This window comes from Phalacrocorax aristotelis, chromosome 1, assembly GCF_949628215.1.
Source record: "Phalacrocorax aristotelis chromosome 1, bGulAri2.1, whole genome shotgun sequence".
Classification (NCBI taxonomy): domain Eukaryota; kingdom Metazoa; phylum Chordata; class Aves; order Suliformes; family Phalacrocoracidae; genus Phalacrocorax; species Phalacrocorax aristotelis.
The window spans coordinates 20,392,194-20,416,049 of NC_134276.1; the positions used below are offsets into that span (position 1 = coordinate 20,392,194).

Genomic DNA, 23,856 nt, shown 5'->3' on the forward strand with positions numbered 1-23,856 from the left:
CATCTTTGTGAGAGAGACTTACTGCACTTTTTTTTTCAATACCAAGCTGCTCTCCTACAGATGCAAGATAAAACACATGCTAGAGGCCCGTGGGGTAGCTCTGCAGGCCAGGTGCATCATGGCTTCCTGAGACCTTGAGCCATGTGGTAGGACAGATTATCAGCCAGACTTTTAAAAGCTTGCAGTCACTCTCTGAATTCAAGTACTGTAGTAAGTTTTTAACCTCCAACAGTTTATGGACTCCCAATCTTTCTCTGTTGGAGATGCAAATCTTCTTTGAAACGTTACTGTGATACATGATCCCAGTGACCTCTGTTTTGCCAGGCTTTGTGGATCCCTTGGAAGTAATTCAGGGACCACAAAGAGGGCTACAGACTTCAGATTGAAAAATGTTCTGCTTAAGTGACTACTAGTCACTTAATACCATCTAGTGGTATTGATATTTTAAATGGATTTTAGAAGTGATTTAAAAAAAAACCCTGAAACAGAATTACCAGCATCGATACCTCTGTACGTTTTAATATCCCTATTCATTTTACTATGCCATATTGCCCCTGATTTATGCTGTTCTCGCAAAACAATGCCGAGATACATGCCAACATACTAACTCAGTGGAATCTTCTGGCCAGAGCCTTCTCATGGTTGTGTTTACTTCCCCCCCCCCCAAGGATGTAATCACTCTGCCATCACAAGAAGCAGGAAGGAAAAATATATAAAATATATTTAGCAAAACCAGTAAAATTAAAGTGGAACAGAAAATGCAGTCAAGTAGCAAACATTATGTACAGCAGCAGATTTTACAGTTTTTCCTACACATACCTCTACACTTATTTGACACACTCTTTTTAATGAGGAGGCGGAAAATTGAAATAAGCTAGTGTTAATAAAGAAAACACTTTTTCCTAAACAGTAAATGGGGTTTATCACTGTTTTTTGCTTTTGGAACTCCAATTCAGACTACATATACCTCTAAGAAAAATAAGAGAAGGACACCATTTTCTCAGTGCCTAGAGTAAAATTACACTGTCCTCCTTTTACAGACTAGACTGGGATCTTAAATAGTTACACTCACAGGATCTAGACAATATCTGGCCATCTTAAGGGATGTAGGTAACAAACATTTTAACCAAGATACAGAACAGGTATCCGATTTTTCCAGCTTTCCTGAGGCTGAGTGAATTGTTTAAATACATGTGCGCTTATCAAAATCCATGTTACAGTACATTTTTAACAGTAGTTTGTTAAGAAATCATGAAAGTGCATAACAGCCTAAAAGCAGGCAAAAAGTACTTCAGAAGAACAGTCTCTCCTTAAAGTGGCAGAAGAATGTTAAGCCTTCCCCAAAGTAGTGCTGATCTCATGTGAGGACATCAGTGATCTTCCTAAAGACTCCACAGTGTGGTGGTGGGGTTTTGGCTTTGGGTTTTTTTCTGAGTTACAACAATCATTTGAATGAACAAAAGCCCATTAGAAGTTTCGGTGCAGTTCTAAAATTAAAGCAAATGTCCTGACAACTTATTAAATGAAGTTAGGAATGAGGCTTTCAAATCAATACTTGTGTTGGAGTCTAGTGATGACTTTCATTCAGTGAACAACAAACACAGAGATTGGAAGTGGTGAATATGCCACAAACCCAAACTCCATCATCCAAAACAATAAGTTAAAGCAAATCAAACATACACGCCTTCACAACCATGAACAGTAGGCCAGGCACAGAGGGGAAGAATAGTGTGCCCAAAGCTCTGCTTTACTCTAACTTGGAAAGGCAACACAGCGCCAGAAAAATCAAATCTGGTAACATCTGATAGATGTTAAGGTGAGAACAGTTGTTCCATGAGATTCAAATATAGATGGGAGAAAAACTAGTAATGAGTTACATATCAGTCACAGTGAGTAACTGCAGTGTTCTCCTTTGGAGATGTATATTTGTCTGGAATGTTTCTCAAAATACAGAAGATTTTATTAGTTAATTAACAAAACTCACACCAATAGCATTGCATTTCATACAATTCCAAAATAGCACTTTCTCTTTCCCCCAAAAACTGTGTTGGTGAAATGGCAGGCTTTTACTAGTCCTTGTCAGGATGACAGGGGTTACCAAGTTATGGGATAACACTTGTACTATGGCTTTTTCTTCTTACACAAGCTTTAGCTTGATTTTTTTTCTCCACATAAGGTGGCAAACTTTTTACTTTCTTCTCCTCCTCCCCTCTTCCAGTTCGTGTATGACCTCCTCCTTGGTTGACCTGACAAATTCCACTGGAAGGTTGAGCTCTCTGGCCTTTCTGATTATAATACATGGCAAATCAGTGAAGGAAAAAAGCCACCACCAACTCCACCACTCACGACTGAAGCAAACGTAAGTTTCATAAAGGCAAAATTGCTGGGTTTTGCGTACACTTACACAAACAAGTGTGAATAAAGGCTTTGTAGCCAAATCATTCAAGTTTATTCCAGACCTCATATTGAAGGTAAACCGGAATGGTTAAATTTTCTACATGAAAGGCTCTTGGACACACTGCTGTTCTTAATCTTACCAGCTGCTTTCAGGGATTTGCTCAAAATTACCTTAAACGTTTCTGTCCTTCACCAAAATGCTCACTGAACTAAACCAGGCCAATATGAATATATAATTGCAATAATTTTACTTCTGAAAGCAGTAAAATTCGATTGATACATACAGCCAAGATGTATAACAAGCTGTCACCACCATAGTTGTTGCGTAGTTTTACTTTCAGGATTTGTGGAGCTTTTTCTTTTTAAGAAAAAGATGGGAGTGTATGAGAGTAAGAGGGGAACAATGGAAAACAGCTGTAGTTTATCCAAATGTAATTGTATTATAGCACATTAGGAACTGCTGCCTTTAACTGAAGTTTTCTGATATACATGAAGTAACATACTGTTAGATGCCCCTTACATGGGAACAAGCTTACAAGCTTGGAGAACATTTCTGTGCCAGACAGCAGCAGAAACTGTTTAGATTAAATCTACAAAGAACAAAACAAAAAAAAAAATCAAGACCCAGAAATCTGTATTTCTTCTGGGTAGACAACCACCACCAATAACAGTGACCTGAAAAGTCACCATTAAGCTTTTTTTTTTTGGAGGACAAGGAAAATATTAATTTGATTGTATATGCACAGCCACTTCTGGTATTGTTAGTCCAGTTTGAGATACTCAGGTCGCACACCTAAGCATTTTTTTTTCCCATTGATGGAGAAACTCACGTCTTAAGTGCCAATGTAAGTTAAAGTGACCCCATCGACTAACTGAATTACTGCGCAGTCACTGTAGCCAAAGAGCACAATGTGTAGCCTGAGGTTTCATAACATTCCTACTTTTGTTTCAACTGTAGGAGGTATAACAAATGCTATTTCAGGGATTCAACACAGATGAGATTTTAGAAAAATATTGAACAAGAATACAACAAATCACACATGGCCAAAACAAAATAATAAGAGTCTTTAGTGGAAAACAATTTTATCCTCCTCCTGCTTATGGATCTCAAAAATACAGAAAGCGTTCATTTCAAAATTGAAAGTTCAGTTGTGATAAGGCTTGATTACACAGCCGTTTCCCAATTCTTATTGCAACAAGTTGTGAAATGTCTCTATGCGACTTCATATCTTCAGCTGTACAGGTAAAACAATACTTGAAATCAACTAGCACTTCAATCCCTGCATTTTTAATATATAAACTCAACATAGTACTGAATTGTACATTTAAAATATTTACACACTTGACCAGCAGCAGTACTAGCATTTATTGCCTTAAAACTGCATGTTCACTGCATGGAGGTTCCTTATTTTGCACAAAGGAAACAAATAAAAGAGGAAAATCTTTTTTTCCTAATTATAAATTCTAGAATGGTTCAACAGGAGATTGAGATGTGCTGGGGAATGCTGTTAGAAAGGATCTTATTAATTTCAAGTATCAAGCTGTAACAGATTGGAAAATCACATGGGTAGTATCTTTCCCTTGAGGTTGGAAGGGTCTTCCAAATCTTTTATAAGAATGGCTTAAAAGGACAGGAAAAGCAGGATAGGGAAAGGGAAGAGATGGAAAAGCAGAATCTACTTTAATTCGCTGACAAGAAGGGAAAGCCAGGGATATCTTATTTCTCAGTTGCTAGGGCCCCAAGAAATCTCATGTTGAAAAAAGGGTTGTGTAAGACAGCCGAGAGCTTAAGGCTCTAGAGCAAATCACACTTCATGATTTGCTTCATGATTAGTGCTAGGAAGCATTAATCTCATTTACTGTAAAGAGGGCACAATCTACTCATATTAACAGCAAATTTAATGGGGGGGTGTGTGTGTGTGTGTAGCAGGGCTGGCTCTTTAAATTTTAATTGGTAGTATTAGGCTTCGGTTATACTGCTTGGTAGGAACAGCTATGGGAGAAATAAGTGGTGTGTGTTCCTTGCAGAAAAGCGTAAAAAACCAAAACCAAACTGAAGAAAAAACCCTACCACCACAAGTGGCACTTGTCATGAGTAGAGGCACCAAAGCCTGAATAACTAGCAACTGTCCTCTCACTATTCAGACGAGAACTGAGGCACACTGGTGGGGAATCTTATGTTATTGAAGTAGAAGCCACCATTTCAACTGGCTGTAACTGAAATAAGTACAATTTACAGCAAGCTTTACTGTGCTGCAGCGGACTGGTCTTGGGGAATACTGCACCACTGCTGCCTCTCCTGTTTTCATTACAGCAAATCTTACACCTCACAAACCTAAAAATATTTAATATTTACACAGCATCTCAGATCCTCAATGCATTTTATAGGCATAAGCTAATCCTCACAACATCCCTGTGAGGTAGGTAGGTATTATCACTATCTTAACAACGACACAGTTCTAGCTGCTTCCCATTGGCCAGAGGATCCAGTGGAAAAACAGATACAAAATTAGAGGAGCCTAGCTCCTACTCCTGCGCTTATATTCATCAAGCTACTTCCATAAAAAACACCTCTTCTTATGTAATTATTTAACCAAAACTGAAATTACTTGAAGTGTTTTACAAGAGAAATGCTGCGATTTGTATTTTTGAATAGTTTTACAGATCCCAAATTAGAATTTGCTTTACCTTTTAAAAAAAAATTAGATTTTAAATGGATAACTAACTGCTCTGAGCAAGCTTATTTTCTAGAACTACATGGCTTAGGTATAAAGGGATTTACCCAGGTAAACACTGGGGCTTTAGTGAGTGCTGTGCACTTTCAAAGAGATGACTCCGGTTCAAAGCCCTCTCTTTCAACTAGTAGGATTTGGACGTGTTGAGAAAACAAGCTTCTCGTTCCTGAGGAAAACTGTGAGCCCTTTATCACTAAACAGTGAAACACAAATCTCTGGGCAATAAGTAGCAGATTCCGGCAGTAATTCAGTAAAGATAATTAAGGCATAAATGCACATGAAAGTGGAAGTTTCATGTAGTAGTAGTCTACTTCTCCCTCTCCATGTGTATCTGTGCTTTCAAGACGGTCTTGAATTTCATGACCCAACTAGATGGTCACGCTTGCCGGTGTTGAAAATTGTAGGTGGAACAACAGAAAATTATTACACCAGCATTAGAATGAGCTATTACAATGGGGAAGGAGCTGGCAAAATGGGAAAGAAGCTACTTAATTTCTAGTCTCAGAATGAAAACACCGGAGCAATAATCTGTTCTAGCAAAAAATGTCTAGACAAGTATTTGTTACAATCATATCACGCAGCATTTATAATTCAGTTCAAGGTGCCTTTTTCCCCCTTCAAAAAACAGGTGCATTTTTAGAACCATTATTCACTTTGCACAGTGAATGGAAAAATCAATGCAGTGATGCTATAAAAATTTCAGAACACTTATGTGGAGCCAACACTCAATGTTCACTAAAAATGGTCTATGAGTCTTTGCTATGGGTTTGAATGAGCTTTTGCATCTAGATTTACTGCAGCTGGATGAGAAGAAGATCACTCAAGGATTTTTAAAAAATTTTTCTTTTTTTGGAAGGCATATAGAAGCCAAATAGTTTAGGTAGAAGCAGCCACCTAGCCAGCAGGAGTATGAATTAATACAACTTATTCCCAGAACATTTTTCAATATTTAATGGATGTCATTAAGCAGAGATGTCTCAGCATTTGCTCTAAAAGAAACATTAAATGGCATGGAAAGATCCCTGTTGAATATATAAGAATGGAAGAAAAATTAAGAAACGAGACAGGAAGAATGTTGTCAAGCATAACATGGAACAGGAAAATTGCAAAAAAAACCCTTACTAGGAAAGTTTCCCTTCAATATATAATATTAATTTTAAATGAAGGGGAAAGGAAAGTTTTAAGCAACCTTCAAACCAGTCTTTGAAAGTAAGCGTTCATACTTTTAGCAACTCTTGGTAGTCAAAGGATGCTGTGCGTCTCTGCTTGTTACAACATACTGGGCCTGATTAGGAAAGTAATGGGAATGCGCATTTCTCTGTCCTGAATACTAACTCAGTTTGTGCTGACATTCATCAATCACAATATGCAAGAGGATTTCAAAATTTTAAAGTTAATAAATATTTTAAAATAGTGAACCAGCTTTAGCATGAGAAAAAATTATAGTGACAGAGCTAGTTTAAAATAAATGATGACTGAGAATATCAGTTATTCAGTCAGATCCAAAAAAAACTTGAAGGCATTTGCTATATTTCTTCGAAGACTTTGGCCTAGATATTCAACATCGAGCACATTATGACAAACTAGCGGCTCTTACTGCCGCTTATGTTCCCAGGCTTTAATGACCTTCACCTGAAAAAAAAAAAAGAGGTTTCAGAACTGCTGCCCTATCCAATGTACAAACTCTGAGAACCTTCAAAAGCAGCTTCAAAAACATATCAAACCCCAGACAAATTTAAAAATAAAATCACCCATCAGAACAGTTGAAAGACAGAAAGATCTGCCAGGATCATTATCTTCTGTGCAAGTGCACAGTCAAGAAATCCTTTACAGAAAAGCACTAGAGTTTCAAGAAAAAATTGAGAGCAATACCCCTGGTCTAAAATACTATGCAAATTACCTTAGAAATTGAATACTAGCTGGGAAGGTATATTGTCTGACAAGTTTTACGGTCACTTTTTAATGTACAAATCTGCTCTAGCCCCGTTTTCACATAAATTGAGAGAAAAGTATAATGAAGAGATGGCATTTTTGGCCTTGTGGATCCATGCTTGAGACAGGTATGGTTTTAACTAAAAAAAAAAAGAAGCAAAAAGCCTTAGATAACTTACAGCACAGTATTACACATTTATGTCTTTTAAAAATTCTGGCTATTGTGACTAATTTTGAGATGAATAGCTGAAGAATGGCACAGAGTTGCAAATGATGCTACACAGCCATGTAAAGGTGTTTACTGTACATTTTATATAAATTTTAAAAACACGTTGGAAATATTCAACAGAATAATCTAGCAGAGGTCTTAAACGGGCCCACTTCTGCCTCCATGTACTTCCACAAAAATCAATTTTACTAGACATGCAGCATTTGTGTTTGCTTCAGTTCTCTGGCTCATCACTGAAGACAAAGCAGGCCTTGCTTTTGTATTCATGTGCTACTCTCCCTTGTTGGTCCACTATACTCAGGGCACTAAATTCTGCTCTCCTAATAGCTAAAGTGCTGATATAAAAAAACTGAGCAAGAGCAGAGCAGCTGGGAGGGCTCTGCAGAAGTGGGGCTAGACTCAGCAAAACCAAAAATCTCCCACAGGACTGCACATCCCAATAACCTTCCTCGACTCAAGTCAAACAAATATGGCCCTTGAGTAAAAGGGTTTGATGCCCCTGTTCTGTCATAATCGTTTTAGCTAATGCCCCGACTTTAAAAAGTTTGCCAGTAATTTACACCTTTTGAGTTGTTATTGCTTAAACAAACAGTTCAGTGTAGAAACACATTGCATTTGCGTGCAACCTGGGTATGAATCAAAACAGATACTGAAAGTAAAACTACACATGAACCTTGCATTAGACACTCATTCCAAAATGACACGTCAACATGAAGGGCTGCAACAGGTACACAGCAGCTTAATGCCAACATCCTAAACCAACTCTGAAGAGTCAAATCTTGCCTTAAATTTCTTATGTAAAGAGTATGAGCTATTTTTTTTTCTTTTAAATTAAGGCAATGAAATGGCTACAGTTCCTAAAGTTCATTTTAGGGGAACAAAAATATACACCTTTTTTCTTCTGAACTTTAGGCAGTAGAACGTAATGTAAAACTTGCATTGCATTAAACATGCAATGTCAGGTTGATGTAGAAAACCAGAACTAAACAAGTTAAAATACCATTTGGTTTTTCTTCCCCACTGGAACACAAACTCAAACTTTAAGAGAGGAAAAATTAAGCTTAAAATCAGCTAAACTGTTCAGAGCTTTGTATGTATCTGCATCACACTCTAACATGATTTTGGGTAGAAAAGAAATCTGTATGTTTATCTGGCCACTCATATTTTAAACCGGGGGTGGGGGAAAGGCACTGAATTTATTTTCCATTGTGCCCATATCTGTTTGCACATGTATGTAAAAAATAAAATTCAAATTTTCTGTTCATTCTCTCCCACACACAAGTATGACAGATTGCAGCTAACACGTAATAGCAGAAGCTGATTCAAAGTTGACCTCTCCTATTCCATTGTGTTATGTTCAAACTTCCAGGTTCTCTAGAATCTGGGATGGCTGCAAAGAACCCAGAGACAGGTACAAGATTTAGTCAGCATTCAGCATTTCTCAGTGCATTTTGCAGAAAGGGTCTAAATTAGGCATAGAGTTTTGTTGTTTATTTTACACAGAGAAGTCCACCAACATTTGCCATAAATTCTTCTAAGCTCTTTAAGAAGGCCATCTTCTGCTTACGGTCCAGTGTAGGAGGAGTGCTGCTTGCAGTAAGCTTGTTGAAGGCATCTGCTAACCGCTGGTAAATTACTGGATCTTGTTGAGTTGAGAGCAATGTTTCAACTAGTTCTGAATATTCAGCCTGTTAAATAAACAAGAATCTTAACAACTTAATAAAAGATATATATATACAACTTGTGTCATCAGGACAAAATCCAGAATCAAGTGTACCTCTCCACCTGCTACCCAGTTTCACTGACTAGGGTACTGTGACTATGGACCTGCAGCCTTCCACCTACCTCGAAACCAAATAAAGCCCTTCAGACCAGGGTTTTTAGTAAGGCTGAAGAAGCCTTTAGAGGGAGGCACAGTGGTTTGCAACGCAGAGTATGAAGAAAACTGTAAGGCACACCCTTCAAAGTGCTTTCTGGTCCTTACTTAGCATAAGCTTACTCCGGCAAACCGCACTTCTCTTCCTTCACGCCTGCCCCACGTTCAGCATGCCACACCAACCATCTCCTCCGACAGATCTTTCCTTCTCTAGATTCCCTTCCCTGGGACAGAGAGTTTAGATTCCTTTCAAAGAGTTTCCCACTTACTCTCATGCTTACTTGGACAGAAACAGAAGACCAAAACACGTTAAGCATGACTAAAAGCAAAGCGAAAGAACCGTTGAGAGTTTTAAGAAAAGCAGCAAACTGGCTGTAAGAGGGGCCTGGCTCAGCCGCTGTGGGGAACACCTGGCTGCCTGGTATGCAGCAGCACAGCTCGTGAAGGGGACTTAGCAGAGACTATGGAAGCTTGTACAGCAGGGGATGAGATGGGGACCTGAAAACTATGCAGGGGGCCAGGATCTGGGCTGTTATGGACAGACTGCTGGGGACCATCCTTGACCCTCAGTCTATCACGGCTTGTTGTTCAGCCACACGGCCACCACTGACACTGCCAAGGGGCACCTGGAGCAAGTCCAGAGTGACTCCTGAGCTCTGGGAGCAAGGGTGAAGGACACAGGAGCCAGAACAGCAGTCCCCTCAATTCTACTGATGAGGGACTTGGGTGGGGGTAGACAACAAGCTCGTGAGACCTGACAGAGTCCATCCAAGGGTTCAGAAAGCTGGCTTATGTCATTATGAGGCTGCTCTCTGTCATCTTTGAAAACTACAAATCATGAAGCAAGTACTCCTGGAAGCTATCTCTGGGTACATGAAAGAAAGGGATTGAGAACAGCCAGTGTGGATTTACCAACCTGTCTTCTGTGATTAAATGACTACATCTGCAGATGAGGGGAGAGTAGTGGATGCCTGATGTTAGCAAGTCTTTAGCTGTCTTACAAGGATGCTGTGCAACCAAGCTGGCATTTTATTGCCTAGATGGGTGGACTACTACATGGGTGAAAACACATTGGTATCATCAGCCTCTAAAGGATTAAGGTTAATGGCTCATATTCCACCTGGAAACTGGTTACAGGTGACACAGAGCACTCCTCTGTGCCTTGTCCTGTTTTAATATTTTAGTCAGTGACCTAGAGGAGGAGAGGAAATGCACCCTCCTCAAGTCTATGGATGAAACTAAACTGGGGAATGCAGCCAGTGCATTTAAGGGCAGCACTGGCGTTCAGATACACGTAGTCAGGCTGGAGGAATGAACTGACAAGAACCTAATGCAATTCAGCAAGGACAAATCTGAAGTCCTGCAGCTGAAACAGACTAACCCCTGCTAGTACACAGACTGGGAACTGACAGGCTGGGGAGCAGTTCTGCTGAATAAAAGGACTTGAATGTCCTGCAGCAGGCAAAGCAAGTCAACACAGTGCCTTGTCAGTAATGAACGCTAGCAGCACACTAGGCTCTATTAATTGTCTTTACACTTGTTAGATTAGATGTGGAACACTGTGTCCAGTTTTGGACTCCTTAACACAAGAAGGATATTGATGAACTCGAATGAGTCCAGTGGTGGGCCACCAAGGCTGTCTGGCACGTGCTGAAAGCACATGAACTGTAAGGATAATAAAGCATTTAACAGGCTGCTCAGAGAAGCTTTGGAATATCCAGGTTTTCAAGACACAGTTAGAAAAGTCCTGAGCAACCTGATCTGAATTCAGTGTTGACCCCACTTTGAGCAAGAGGTTGGACTACAGACCTCCTAAGGGTCCCTTCCAACCTTCCCTTCTATGACCTGCCAGATGCGCAGTAACTAGTCACTCTCCTTTAACAAATGACTGGGTTTCAGGGTGTAATTTTCTAAATGCCATACCTGATGCAAACACACTAATGTGTAGAATGCTTCACCTGCTGCAGTTGTCATTTCTGTATTGTGCTTCTGAAGTACCAGCATATCAAAGACCATCTGAAATCACAAACCAGAAGTAGTTACAGAAGTTACTTAAGTAAACTTAACTTTCTACTGTACCAACATTTTCTGCTGAAATTCATCTTCACTTCTGATAATAACAATGAACATGGATTTACAAACATCCAAGTTTGTTGTTTGTTTTGTTGCCTTTTTTTTAAACTTAGGTGTCAGTAATTGGAAAGCCAAGTTCTTCTAGAAGTCAAGTCTTGGCTTAACGGCACAAATTCACATCTCAAAGCACTGAAACCTATTGCTGATCTATACGTGTTCTTCAGAGAGAAATGGCAGATATGCCAGAGAAATACTGAAAAAAAGCCTTTGCTCTTCCAGAATGAAGATTTTGAAGATTCCTACAGCTCACCCAAAGCCAAAGAGGGAACAGATTAATAAGAATGGTATAATTTTAAGTGGAAATTTAGAGAAAAGGCAGAAAGCTATGTTAACTTAGAAGAAATGTAAAGACAAATAAAATTATTTAAGGTGTTTCTCATTTTCTCAGCTTGGCTGATGTAAGCGTTTAATGAGCAATCCCCAGAAGTTCGGATATCAGTTTGGTAAGAAAATATGTCTGAAAACTGAAAAATTGAGTCTACAAAATCAGAAGACAAGCACACAAGTTCCCCAATATCTTTGTTCCCAGTTAGCAGGAACTTAGTTGCTACCAGGTCACTCCAAAATTCGATGAGCTAGAGTGGATGGTCCTAAAAGAAAAGTACTAAATGTGATACTGGATTAAGAAAACACAGAATTCATTGGGTACTTTGAATAAGTGATAGCATTTTCTTTCTAGTTGCCAACTATGCTCTTTTTTTCTGCCTTTTATTTTAGTACCCTGCCCAGCCTCCAGTTCACAAAATTCTGGGAGCTTTCTGCTTTACATCTTTCACAGCAAATGTAACCACTAAAATTGTCAGTCAGGTTCTTTCTAGAGCTCACGTGCAGAGCATGGATAAATATAAACTGCATTCTGAAAGGCTCAGGTCTTTTGTTTATTGGCAATAAGTAGTTTCCTCCCTCTATGCCTCTATCCTCCTTGTCCAATGTCCCCAGTCCTTCATGCTCGCTTTCATCTTAAACTGCCAGTTTTTTAGGTAACAGGCTGTTTCTTACTATATGTGTGATCCTGATTAACCCAGTCAAATATGATCCCTGTTTAGCCTCTTGATGCTACCTGTATGCAAAAAACCAAAGTAACATGAAATGCAGGTGCCTTACCTTAAGAAAGTGCCTTGTTGCTAGAAAAAGGGTTGAATCTGTTTCTTGTGCTTTTGCACACTGTTCTGCTAATGGTGTTACAGCTTCCAGGCAGAGCTGGCAAACCTCTGAACTCATTCTGATAATGGGCGTTAAAGAATCAAAGGCAGATTTCAATTAAATTGTGGTAAAACTTCCCAGTGGTGTCACTAGAAAATATTTTAGATGCTTGTATGTTCCAAGATTTCTTTTTACTATAAAGCCATTAATTTAAAAAAATAAATAAAAAATAGAAAAAGCAGGGGGAAAAAAAAGAATTCCAACTTCGTTGCCTTCTTTTATTAGTTACGCGCCCTAAGGTAACATAACCCTCTCTGACATAACATTTTCAGAAAGAGTCCCTTATGGTCAAGCTCATCTGTTTCTGACACGTGCCACAGATTAGTGAAAATGGTACTCCCATTATGAGAGGGAGAGCCCATTGGCACCCTGACAGGAAATGCTCTGGAGCCAGCCCAGTAGAACAGCAGCAGTGTTTTGTGTTACCAGCTGAGAAACTAATTCAGGAATGGCTTTGGGATACCAGCTGAAGGCTTATGAAGTTACACACTCTGAAGTAATGGAGGAGGCAGGAATGGCTGCCAGAAAAAACTTACATGCTAAACCACTTAAAGGCTGCATTCAAGCAACCCGAGTCAGAGGAAATTCAACTAATGCTAGAATCTCAATAGACACTGCAGTGAAACTCTCAATCACCAGAGAGCAGAGAGTAAGAGTCGATTACTGATAGCTAAATTAGAGATACAGAGACTGATAGAAAAGGAAAAAAATGCAAAGAAATACAAAATCGGATTTTTAACAGGTCATTAAAAAAGCAACTCAGATTTTTAAATGCTCCCAAGCTCTGTAAAGGATACGATGACATCCCTAACTCCAGTGAGTACATTAGGCTCTTAAAGAGGTCCTCTGGAAGTTGTGGAATTTTCTCAGGGAATATCTCACAGATGAAAGTGATTAATTTGTAATATTGATTACACAGAGATGGAAACTGTCAAAAGAAAAACATGGTAATTTTAGAATCAATCACATAACTCTATTCTGATGTAATTTTGGTCAGTACAAAGAGAGGACTGATGCTTTCCACTGAAGAAGAGGAGACAATTTTAGTAGACAACCTCAGAGTCATTGGAATGGCTACAGCTTTATTAGCAAACACTGTGGTACAATAAAGAAGATTGCTAAAGATGAGCAGTTGACGGTGGGAGTCTGGAATCTGATCTGTACAAATTCAAGGAGTTTTACTTCAGGCATGAGCAAGTCTAGTCCTGTGGGGTAAAAGCCTTGGTCACAACAGAGGGGCTGCTAGGGTACACCTTTTGACTCAGTTTCATCTAAAATGGATGTAGCTCTCATGCTCAGTGAGCGCCAACATGTTAAGAGGAGACAACCAAGGTATACTTGAGAAGTGTTCCCCTGACTCAGAGTAAAATGTTAGCACAGCGCAACCCAATGAAACACTGCCATTCCATTGTTTCATATTTTACTGTTCTGCTGACAAGCTGCTGATTCTATGATACAGAAGCCGACTGTATTGTGAAAATAATTAAAGAGTTACTACTTGCTCCGAGATTTTTTTAAAACCAATATTACTGTTTATGCTTCCTATCACATTTCTGACACTATCAGAAGGAGGATTCCACAAGCCACGTTTCAGGTTTGGCTAATTGTTGACCTGCATGGACTCACTTTTACAAGAAAAAAGTTTTGTTAGGCCCTTCAAATATGTATTTTTTCAGCTTACAATATTTATTTTCAAACAACATCTAGAACTACAGAACAGTTATTGGCATTTTTAAAAGCCTAGAAAACTGAACTTAACGCAGGTAGAATGCATAAAGCTTTCATATTCTAGCAACTCTGTGTAAAAATATACTTACCTTCAGCAGATCCTGGGACATTAGAGGAAGAACTAGATTAACCCCATATAAGACAACATCTGCTGCTGATACAGATCTATTTGTAGCTTGCCCAGGCTCATGTCCTCTAAATACTTCATCTGTAGAAACAACAAAAAATGTTTTGTATAAAAGGAGGATTACTGGTAATTAAATGTTAACATATTGAAGGAAGAGTCCCATTTCTTTATAATAAAGACTTTTTAAAAATAGGACTATTCCCTTCTCCCCGAACAAAAACGTGAGGCACTGTATTAAAATAGAAACTTAAGTGAGTGGAGGCTGCCACATCACTCTATATTTATATTCATCAGGACTAAGCATTTCATAATCACATGTACCAGATGGCACGCTAAAACAGAACACTTAGATAGTCTGAGGGCTCCCTTCCATTACAGGACACTGCTTTTGTTTCTAGCAATAGCTGCTGCATGCCTACACATGTAAACAGATAGTGAGCAAAATATTATAGCATTTTTATACTTTATATATGTATAAAATAAATATTTACATATGTTTATTTTATTAACACAAGGAGAAAAAATGGGGAGAGTTAATGCAGAAAACTGTAGTTTAGACATTGCCAAGCTTTCCCCAGTTACAGGTAAGACCTACCTTTCCCATCAACTGGCAGTGAACTTACTTTTATAATTCCTGCACTGAGTCAGCAACTTTCAATACATTTCATCTCTGGGGATTACATTTAGGTAGCATTCACATTCCTGAGTTTCATGGTAAGTATTTTACGCTGTTTTCCATGCAACTAACTTCCAATATCTGACCTCAAAGAGAATATGTTACATGGCATTGAGTTGTCCATTCAATGGACAAAGTCTGAATCGAGTTCTGCATTTGTGTTGTGCGTGCACGATGAAAAACTAGACTGACACACTGACTTTCGGAGTACAAGGTTCCCTCTCTCAAGATGTACCTCAGAAAAGCAATGAACAATGTCAAAACAACCTAGGCAGATTCCGTTGGATACTGAGCATGTTTTCTGTGCAAACTGTATAGGTCATGGTGAGATCTGACTGACGCAGATGTGTTTCAACTTATTCAAAAGCAACGCAGCACAGCTAAGCTAGAACTTGCAAATCATGTTCAGGACTAGTGCAATTTTAAGTGGCAAATATACGGAAGAAAGTAACAGGCTGGGATACAAAAAAGAACCCTTTACTACACCCACATTCCATAAAGCATGTTCTGTGAATGAGGAATACAGGAAACCCTCAAACACGATGGAATTTTAATGAGCTCAGCATTTCACAGAAGTTGGACCTTGTACTAAAGAAGATAATCCATTTGATCTCGCGGTAATTTACTATTCCAACTTCTCTATGGGTTTTTTGTTAGAAAACTGCTGCTGCTACATGTTCAGACTTCAAACATTCAGATTTCAAGCTGTTTCATAGATGCCCTATTTATTTTGAGAGCAATAATAATTTCAGATGCTAGAGTTCTGTGGAAAGTCCTTCCTTTGCTACTGGCACATTAAATAGTAATTTCCATATCTTTATCTAATGAAGCCTAAACTTCAGTTTTCACTCTACCTGGTTTGAACGCATGTCCCACAATGGTTTTTACAGTTTAGAACACAAGTCGTGGTTTAGTAATTACCAATTCCTTCGTACCTGTATCACTGAAATCTATGAATTCTTTTGATAGAAGATTAGTGAGAAGCTCCATAATAAGAAGGAGATCCTGGTACTGGTCTTCTTCCGCTGTAACATCTATCCGTTGTCGACCTAGGTTATTCTTGGAATACACCTGGAGCAGAGTTAGGCAGGCCTCATACAAGTTCATGGCTTTGGCCTATAAAACAATGTTAAATAATAAGAAAGCTTCCATATGCTAAAAGTGACACACTTTAAGATGACATTACTTGGTTGATGATACCTCAAGATTTTAATTTTGGTAATATAACCACTTTTTGTAACAACTGCATGCAAAAATCAAGGAAACAAACACCTTAAACAATAAGAACACATACAGCCATAGATTGATGTGCTACCCATTGAAACAGCAGAACATTACTTTTATCAGTTCCTCCATATATATATTTTTTTTTTTTTTAAAGAGCGTCTTGGGACAGGCCAACACATCTCACTGATCTCTCAAACTAGATTACCAACAAAATCCCTTGGGGACTCACTTCAGCTGTCAAAGTTTGGAGCCATAGTACACTGTGCAGTTTGTGCATACCCACTTTGGAACAGGCAGGGTCGCTTTTAGATGCAAAACCAAAAACAGCCAACAGTGCAAAGATGTAGGTGTACTGCAATGACTCGTTTTACCAGACTGTATCTTGGTATCCATTATGCCTTGTTTAGGCCCAAGGCAGTGTCTCTACAGTATGCATTTGTCACATAAAACAGTGCTGCAATTCTCCTGGACAAGCCTTCAGACAAGTTTGATATGGTTTAAAAAAAGTACTCAACACAGTCTGCACTCTTTCGCCACCCATGCACAGAGTTAGATTCGTGATGAATTATGGTGAAGTTTATTGGTATAAGAACACTTTTAATCCTGCTTTTCATCTTGCAAGTGTATGTTTTTAAACAAAGGAATTCCTCTAACAGATGTGGCCATATAGCATTTCTTTCTCTGTAGAATCTAAAAATCACTATCCTTTATTTTGTTTAAGGGATAGCACTGTATACACATGTATGCACACATACACACGCTCTTCCCCTCCATCCCCTTTTGGTTGTATTTACCTCTCCAAGATAGCAAATTTGTTTATGTGCAACTTCAACAAAGACTTCTATTATGAGATTAACAGTCTCTGGCGTGTTTTTGTATACTTCCATTAATCCGATGCAATTATTAAGGAAGTCCATTAGGAAATTGAAGAGAATTGCTACGTTATCAATCTGGGTAGCCTCAGCAATTCCACAGAGTGCTTCTAATGTAGCAGTGATTTCCTGTTTCACTTCCTCCTCCTGACAGATCTGCTGAAAGTTTTCTTGGTTTATCACATTCAAGAATCGCTGCTGAAGCGGCTGAAGGACCTTAAAGTTTTTAGAAAAGTCATATTAAGATAAGCATACTATGACATGAGATGTGATGTTTAAGTAATTTAGCAAGCTCATGGGTTGCTTCTGGCACAGTAGGAAAAGATTCAATTGCTTCCAGTTTCCAATGACTCAATTAAGTTATTATCTGTCACATTAACATAAGCTGAAGTGGTAGTGACGAGTGACACTCGTTATTCATCATCAGCTGCAGGCTGGTTTCAAAACAAGCACCTCCACATTGATTTTATGTTATTTTGTAATCTTTAAACAGATGACAATTAATTTCTCTGGCTCTCAGTATTTAAATTTCTTCCAAATTCAGTATGAGGGTAAAAAATTGTTATAGTTCATCAATGAAAGCATTAAGATTGATGTTCACAATTATCTCTGCCATGTTATGATTCTCAATAGCGCAATCTGTTTTGTAATCAGCTCTGGAACCAATTAAAGAACTTCCATAAAAATAGTTAAATGTTTTTCCCAGTTACTTCCAGCACATTATAGTCTTGCCTTCAATCACTAATTTCATAGCTTGACTAATAAAAACAAGTTTCTTCAGAAGGCCAATGCTTTACAAACTCACACAGTGCTCACTGATCACATTTCAGCTACTTCTATCACCAATCTTTCTGGTATTAAATATCTGAGCTTTAATGGAGCCAAGGCATGAAAAGGTAGTCAAGGCTCTTCATTATGCTCCACATTAGCTTTTTACTTACTGTCATTATCGTTAAGATAATAACCTAATAATTCATAACACCACCAAATTAAAATAAAAGGAAGAAATGACACACAGTTCCATGGGAAATTCTTAACTACTTAAAATAGTCTCTTTCAAGCATACTGCTATACTGGCTGTTTCAAAAATCCTCCAGGTCATTATTAGTTGTTTCAGTTTAGGTTGTGGTGTTTTAGATACAGATTTTGGCAGCTCCTGGGTGCCATGCAACTATTGACCTTCACAGAAAGAATACTTTTTAAAAATTATCAATATTATATGTTCCAAATCAGAAGATTCTGTACGAGTTAATTTTCTGTCACCATAAAATTCCCTAAACTAAGTTCTTGGTACTACTTGCTAAAATGAAGGTAACGGAAGCATCACAATGGCTTACCTCTGTCCAGTATTGTTGCTTTGTTTCTGTATCCATATGAGCAAAACCTCCTAAAACTAAAGCTTTCATTAGTGTTCTCTGCACAGAGCTGGACAAATAGTGAAGAGGGGGGCTTCGCCTTGCAAATTGCTTAGCTAAATTCCACCAGTTTTCACACTGAATAACTAAGTTTGCCCTAGAAGAGGGAAAAACAGATTAATTAAAGAAAAGACTTCAGAAAACTGTATGAACAGAGCGCATCAGGTTGCTAGCAGTTGTCAGAAGAGTTTTTTAAAATTTTACTTCCTTTATTTTAAGGCTAAATCGCCTTTTGCCTTTCATCTTATTAATGCCTCACCTCTAATATTTCTGAAGTATATACTCTGAAAATAGCTCAATTCATATGGGAGAAAAGCAGGGAGGTGCTTTAGTTTTACACACATACACACACACAGAGTTAATGGATATCTTGCATGGATTAAAAGCTTAGTCTCATTATATCATGATAAGATAAGCAGTTTATTCCAGAACTAGCTCCTGTGGGTTTTAATTAAAAGAAGATAATTCCTCAAGAATTCAACTCCTCTAACTTCAGAACAGTCTTTCGGCAGACTGTGAGTGCATAATTACATGTAAAATTGCAAGTCAGTTCACAAAAGTGAGATGTTCAAGAATTTCCTACATCACAGTTCGTAATACCAAAGAAAACTTTGAAATTTGTCTGAGTCCACCAAATCCTGGATTTAAAAAAAGTCTATATGTTTACAAAACACATTTTCTATTGACTTAGCCAGTACCTGAACTCTTAATCCGGAAGCACTTGTTGAACAGAAACAAACAACACAAAATCCTTGCAATAAGAGTGGAGACCAGGAGAGTTTTCCTTTCTCACTGTTTAAGAGTGAGGCACAAAGGTAGGGGAAGGAGAGTGCACTTTTAAACAATAATAAAAATTAGACTATGTTTTGTCAAATCTAGGTCTCACTCCTCAATTTGTCAGACAATTTTTTTCCATTTATAGTATGTTACTGAAGTAACTGGACTTACAGAGACATGAATACAAAGTGCCCTACATCTGGATTACTGTGGCCAAAAAAATTTAAAGGAAGCAAAAGAAATTTTTTGACTTCCAGAGGTATAGCAACTTACCGCTCTCTCCTTTCCACTAACGTTACTAGCAGTTGTACAGTATCATTTGCAAGGTCCTGCTCTGAACTCCACACTGCCAGGTTACTGATCACTTTTTCTAAAAGGTAACCCACAATCCACTGGGAACCCTCTGTATCAGCACCAAATGCTGTACTAAATGGCAGACTTATCTATAAGAAAAGCATTAAAATGAGTGAGTTTTACAGAAGCCAGAACCCCAAAGTGTATGGTAATCATTGTCAGCAAATTCTTTTCAGGCTGTCACTTCTTCCCTACTTAAAAATACACAAAATGTTACATAGACAAAGGCAAAGAATACCCGTAATAGAAAAGTCTTTGCCAAATTTATCTCACAATTTTAAGCACAACACCTAGAACAAAGTTTCAACTTCATTACAAAACCAGGCTTAAGTACGTCTAGCTTTTAATGCCAATGAAAGTTTAAAAGCTTTAAAAACTAAGCAAGATCCCAAAATCATCTCCCAAAAGTGTTTCCATGAATTTATGATTAAAATCCTCAAAATTCAGTGATAAAAATTATTAGAAATGAACCTAGCTGTTGATTTAGATAAAATCTTGTAAAAACTTATTTTCATTGCAATTCTTCTGCATCTGCTTTCTGCACATTCTTCCTTTAGTCTATATATCTTTTAGGAAAGATGGTCCTGGCACATTAAAATATGCTTCCTTGAAATTGCCTGTTCTCCTATCTTTAAAAAAAGTTTCTCAAGTGAAAATCAGGATTTTGTAATAATTGTGCAGGGGCTTCCTGTCAGCACACCACTAATGTTTCTAACTTCAAAACTCATAACATATACATGACTGAGCATACAGTTTAAATAGAGGTTTCAGTCACTTTCACATGTCAACACAAAGTAAACATGTGCATTTCCTAGATACTCTGTCTCTTCACATTGTTTCTCATGTGGATCTCCTTATGTGCTCTCCAATTCTTTCCCAGCTGGTACCTATACAAATTCTTCTCTGCTCTAAGTACAAGCTGAATAATATGATTCCAAGTATTTACAAGTCTTTGGTAAACCTATTTTTGTTAAGGAGGGGCCTCCTGAAGCATTAGTATTCTTAGTTGCTTCAGTAGTGAAAATAAAGGGGAAGAGGAGGCGGCTTCCTTCCAGAAGTTAGAGCTAACAGGACCTCCTCAGGATGAGTGGCCCCTGTCAGCTAGCTGGATTACAGTTAGTTCTATAAGCAAAATCAGGATCAAGGTCTAATCGTGATTAGTGCTGTCCAAACATGATAAGAAGTTGCCCTTTACAAAGAATGCACTATTGAAATCATGATATATACAATGAGAGCATATGAGAATGGGGAGAGGAGAGGAAGTAGCATGACATTAGCTGATGTATACTACCTTGTGATTATGTTAAATATCTAATTCAGAATCCTGACCAGGTTATTCACTAAATCATCCATCAAGGGCAACTACTGTATTAGAGATGAACTGTAAGATCTGATGGAGAGTGAGAAGTAGCTTATAAAATTGTCAGGGAGTTTCACCCACTATGCAGCCTGAGAACGCACTATGCTATTCTGCTATGGCAACAGCCACAAGAAGGGCAGGGTCGGGGAAAATCACGTTTGCACCAAAATGTGCAAGAAGGGTCCTCTAACAACTTACATTTCTATTAAACAACTGAAGAAAACATTAACATTCAAATTCCAAAATAACCCAACCCATTTAATGTTAAAAATGCTTTATCATTGCACTTAAAAATAGCTACACTGACATGTGTATTCACAGGTTAATATTATTGCTAATACTCACCAATTAATTCACAAAAGTTATATCCTTACCTGATCATACAGCTTTTCATCTACTAGGAGGTAAGTCTTTGCCCAACGCTTGAGGAACCAGACAATATCTTTGCCCATCTGGGGGCTCAAAAGGTGTGTGAGATTTGCTCTTATTGCTCTAGATTCTACTTCTGACACTCTTAAAATAGCAGATAACAACCTGCAGATTTAAAATACAATGAAGATGCTGAGAGTGGTTTTTGGAGAAGCAATGCAACTACCAAACACATTTATTTTTCATGAAGTATGACAGAAGGAACAGGATAACACAAAGTAGTTAATTTCTAACAAAGTAAAACACACACTAATTTATTGTTTTCTAAATGCAAGGAGAGAGACAGACAGACAGGATAGACTGGAAAATATCCTCCAAAAAGTCAGAATATGCATTAAAAGATAGGGTGATCATCTTTGACATCAAAACTACTGCAACAAAGACTCCTCACAAGCACTGTGTCATCAAGGGAATGAAGACAAATGGACTACTTGGAGTGGTTGAAAAGCTTTTTTGGAAAACTGATTCTCCCTTCCTTGCATCATCAAGTTTAGTGACCAAGTGGGGCCTAATTGTGCAGCTTTTGCAGTGTGATGCTTACTAGAGAACAAATACATTAATGACCAGTTATTCTTCTCTTTCATTACTGCAGAGAAACTGTCTGAAATAGCAGATCGCCCCGTGATTGCATTAATACACTCAGTCCTTAAAACAACATTAAATATTAGCTTGCTTAGTATATTAATTAAATTTTGTAAGAATGTGATAGTTCGAGTAATTTAGAAGTTGACAGTGGTCTGTTTCTTGAAGACATTTCAGAGCTATTGCCAGAAAGCCTCAAATCTCTCCTTATTTAGATCTGATTTTATCCCCATCACCACTAGGACGCTGCATCAAGAAATCCTATTTGTCGGCCACTTCTTGAAGCTGCCAATAGTATCAGTGAGCAGTATTCAAACTTCTAAACATTAGGCAAATCATTGCCAATGAAGATCCATTTTTCTAGCCTCTTCCAGAAGACAAAAATGTTAAGTATACAAAACAACTAATCTTGGGTGAAGAATCTTCCACGTCAACTAAAAGTGGCATGCAATCTTCTCAAGTGTGAGGATTCAAACTGAGAAGTCCTTTGTGGGCATCAGCCTTCTTGCAAAAAGAGAACGGAAATCCCCTCTCCTGCTTCTTTTATATGTGACAACACCTTCTCCCACACCGAGGACCAATTGAGCTGCTACCGCCAAGCAGGGGCAGTAACTCATGTTCAGAGTAGACAAGCTCACCGATGCTCTGCAAAGCATATGCTTACGCTGTACAAGTGCTGAATGAATTACAGAGCATATGGTATATTATCTAAAGATTTTGATCTACCAACTTTTTAGTAATTTAAGTCTTTTTAAGGACTTTCTGTAACAAATAGATCAAAGATGGGTTTTCATTAGGAATATAACATCATTTCTGTTTATTTCCAAGACTTTAGCTCATGTCCTGTGGTAAGACTATTAGGTCATCAATCTAGTCATTTCAGCCTTCCCATCTTGACTCAGTTTTATCTGTCTTGATTCCTTACTCTCATTTTTCTTCTTAGTCCTACCCTGGATCACCCTGACTTGAAATATCATGTGTATTTACCCTGTCTTTATTTACCCTAAAAAAACCACCTCAAAAAACCCGAACTTAACTTTTCTGTCTTTTCTTAATCTCTTTTACAGCACTGTCTTAATGTGTTATACAACTGTTCTTATAAATTATTTGCCCTTACTTTAATGCTATTTAAGAGACATTTCTAATGTTCAGTGTTTACATATTGCTTTTTTCCTGTGAATCTGAAAAGGAGTCCACTCAGTCTTTTTTTTTTTTTTTCCTCTGAAAAAGCATTTAACATACTTAATAGCACAAGATACACCCTTACCTAATTACAGAATCTGTTCTGTTGTACCCTGGGATGGAAGAGGCCTTTTCTCCTGGAGATCCCAGAATCTGAAGTGTTGTATTGATGTCAACCTCAGCTGAATGTTTAATGGAATATTCCATTACTTCTGGAGGTATTAGCGGAGTCTCTCCCTGAGTATCATTAGCCAAGAGGTAGCCTTACATTAAAAAAAGAAAGAGTGATCACAACTTTCTACCCTAGGTTAACTTACAGCTTTTTGATTAGAGAATCCATTGGCTTAGCTGCACACATCACATTAGAATCAAATGTTAGTACAAACCCTGACTGATGCTGTTCAAATTTGTATAAGTTAACTTTAGAATCCTTAAAGCCATTCAATAGAGAAGAACGTAAAGTGACAAGAAACCAAGACTGGAAACCAAATTAAAAAATACAAATTAAAAAAAGATACAAGTTTTGCTTCATGTAGAAATACTACAGTCAATTCAATTGTAGGTGGGGGACATGGACGGGACAAAAAACAAAGCAACGTTGTTGTCACTTTTTTCTCCTCCT

The 23,856-nt window shown here is 38.1% G+C and overlaps 1 protein-coding gene across 1 annotated transcript in view; it reads right to left on the minus strand.

The window, feature by feature from the left end:
* Positions 1–698: 698 nt before the first annotated feature.
* Positions 699–23,856, minus strand: part of XPO4 (exportin 4) — an 83,784-nt gene continuing 60,626 nt past the window's right edge. The window contains exons 13-23 of the mRNA XM_075083316.1: positions 23,320–23,497; positions 21,416–21,575; positions 19,601–19,770; positions 18,473–18,647; positions 17,058–17,351; positions 15,972–16,152; positions 14,323–14,441; positions 13,303–13,433; positions 12,407–12,524; positions 11,093–11,185; positions 699–8,981 (exon numbers count right to left, since the gene is read on the minus strand). Coding sequence (XP_074939417.1) covers positions 8,784–8,981; positions 11,093–11,185; positions 12,407–12,524; positions 13,303–13,433; positions 14,323–14,441; positions 15,972–16,152; positions 17,058–17,351; positions 18,473–18,647; positions 19,601–19,770; positions 21,416–21,575; positions 23,320–23,497 — 1,817 coding nt within the window. The 3' untranslated portion in view covers positions 699–8,783. The remainder of the gene's footprint in view (positions 8,982–11,092; positions 11,186–12,406; positions 12,525–13,302; positions 13,434–14,322; positions 14,442–15,971; positions 16,153–17,057; positions 17,352–18,472; positions 18,648–19,600; positions 19,771–21,415; positions 21,576–23,319; positions 23,498–23,856) is intronic.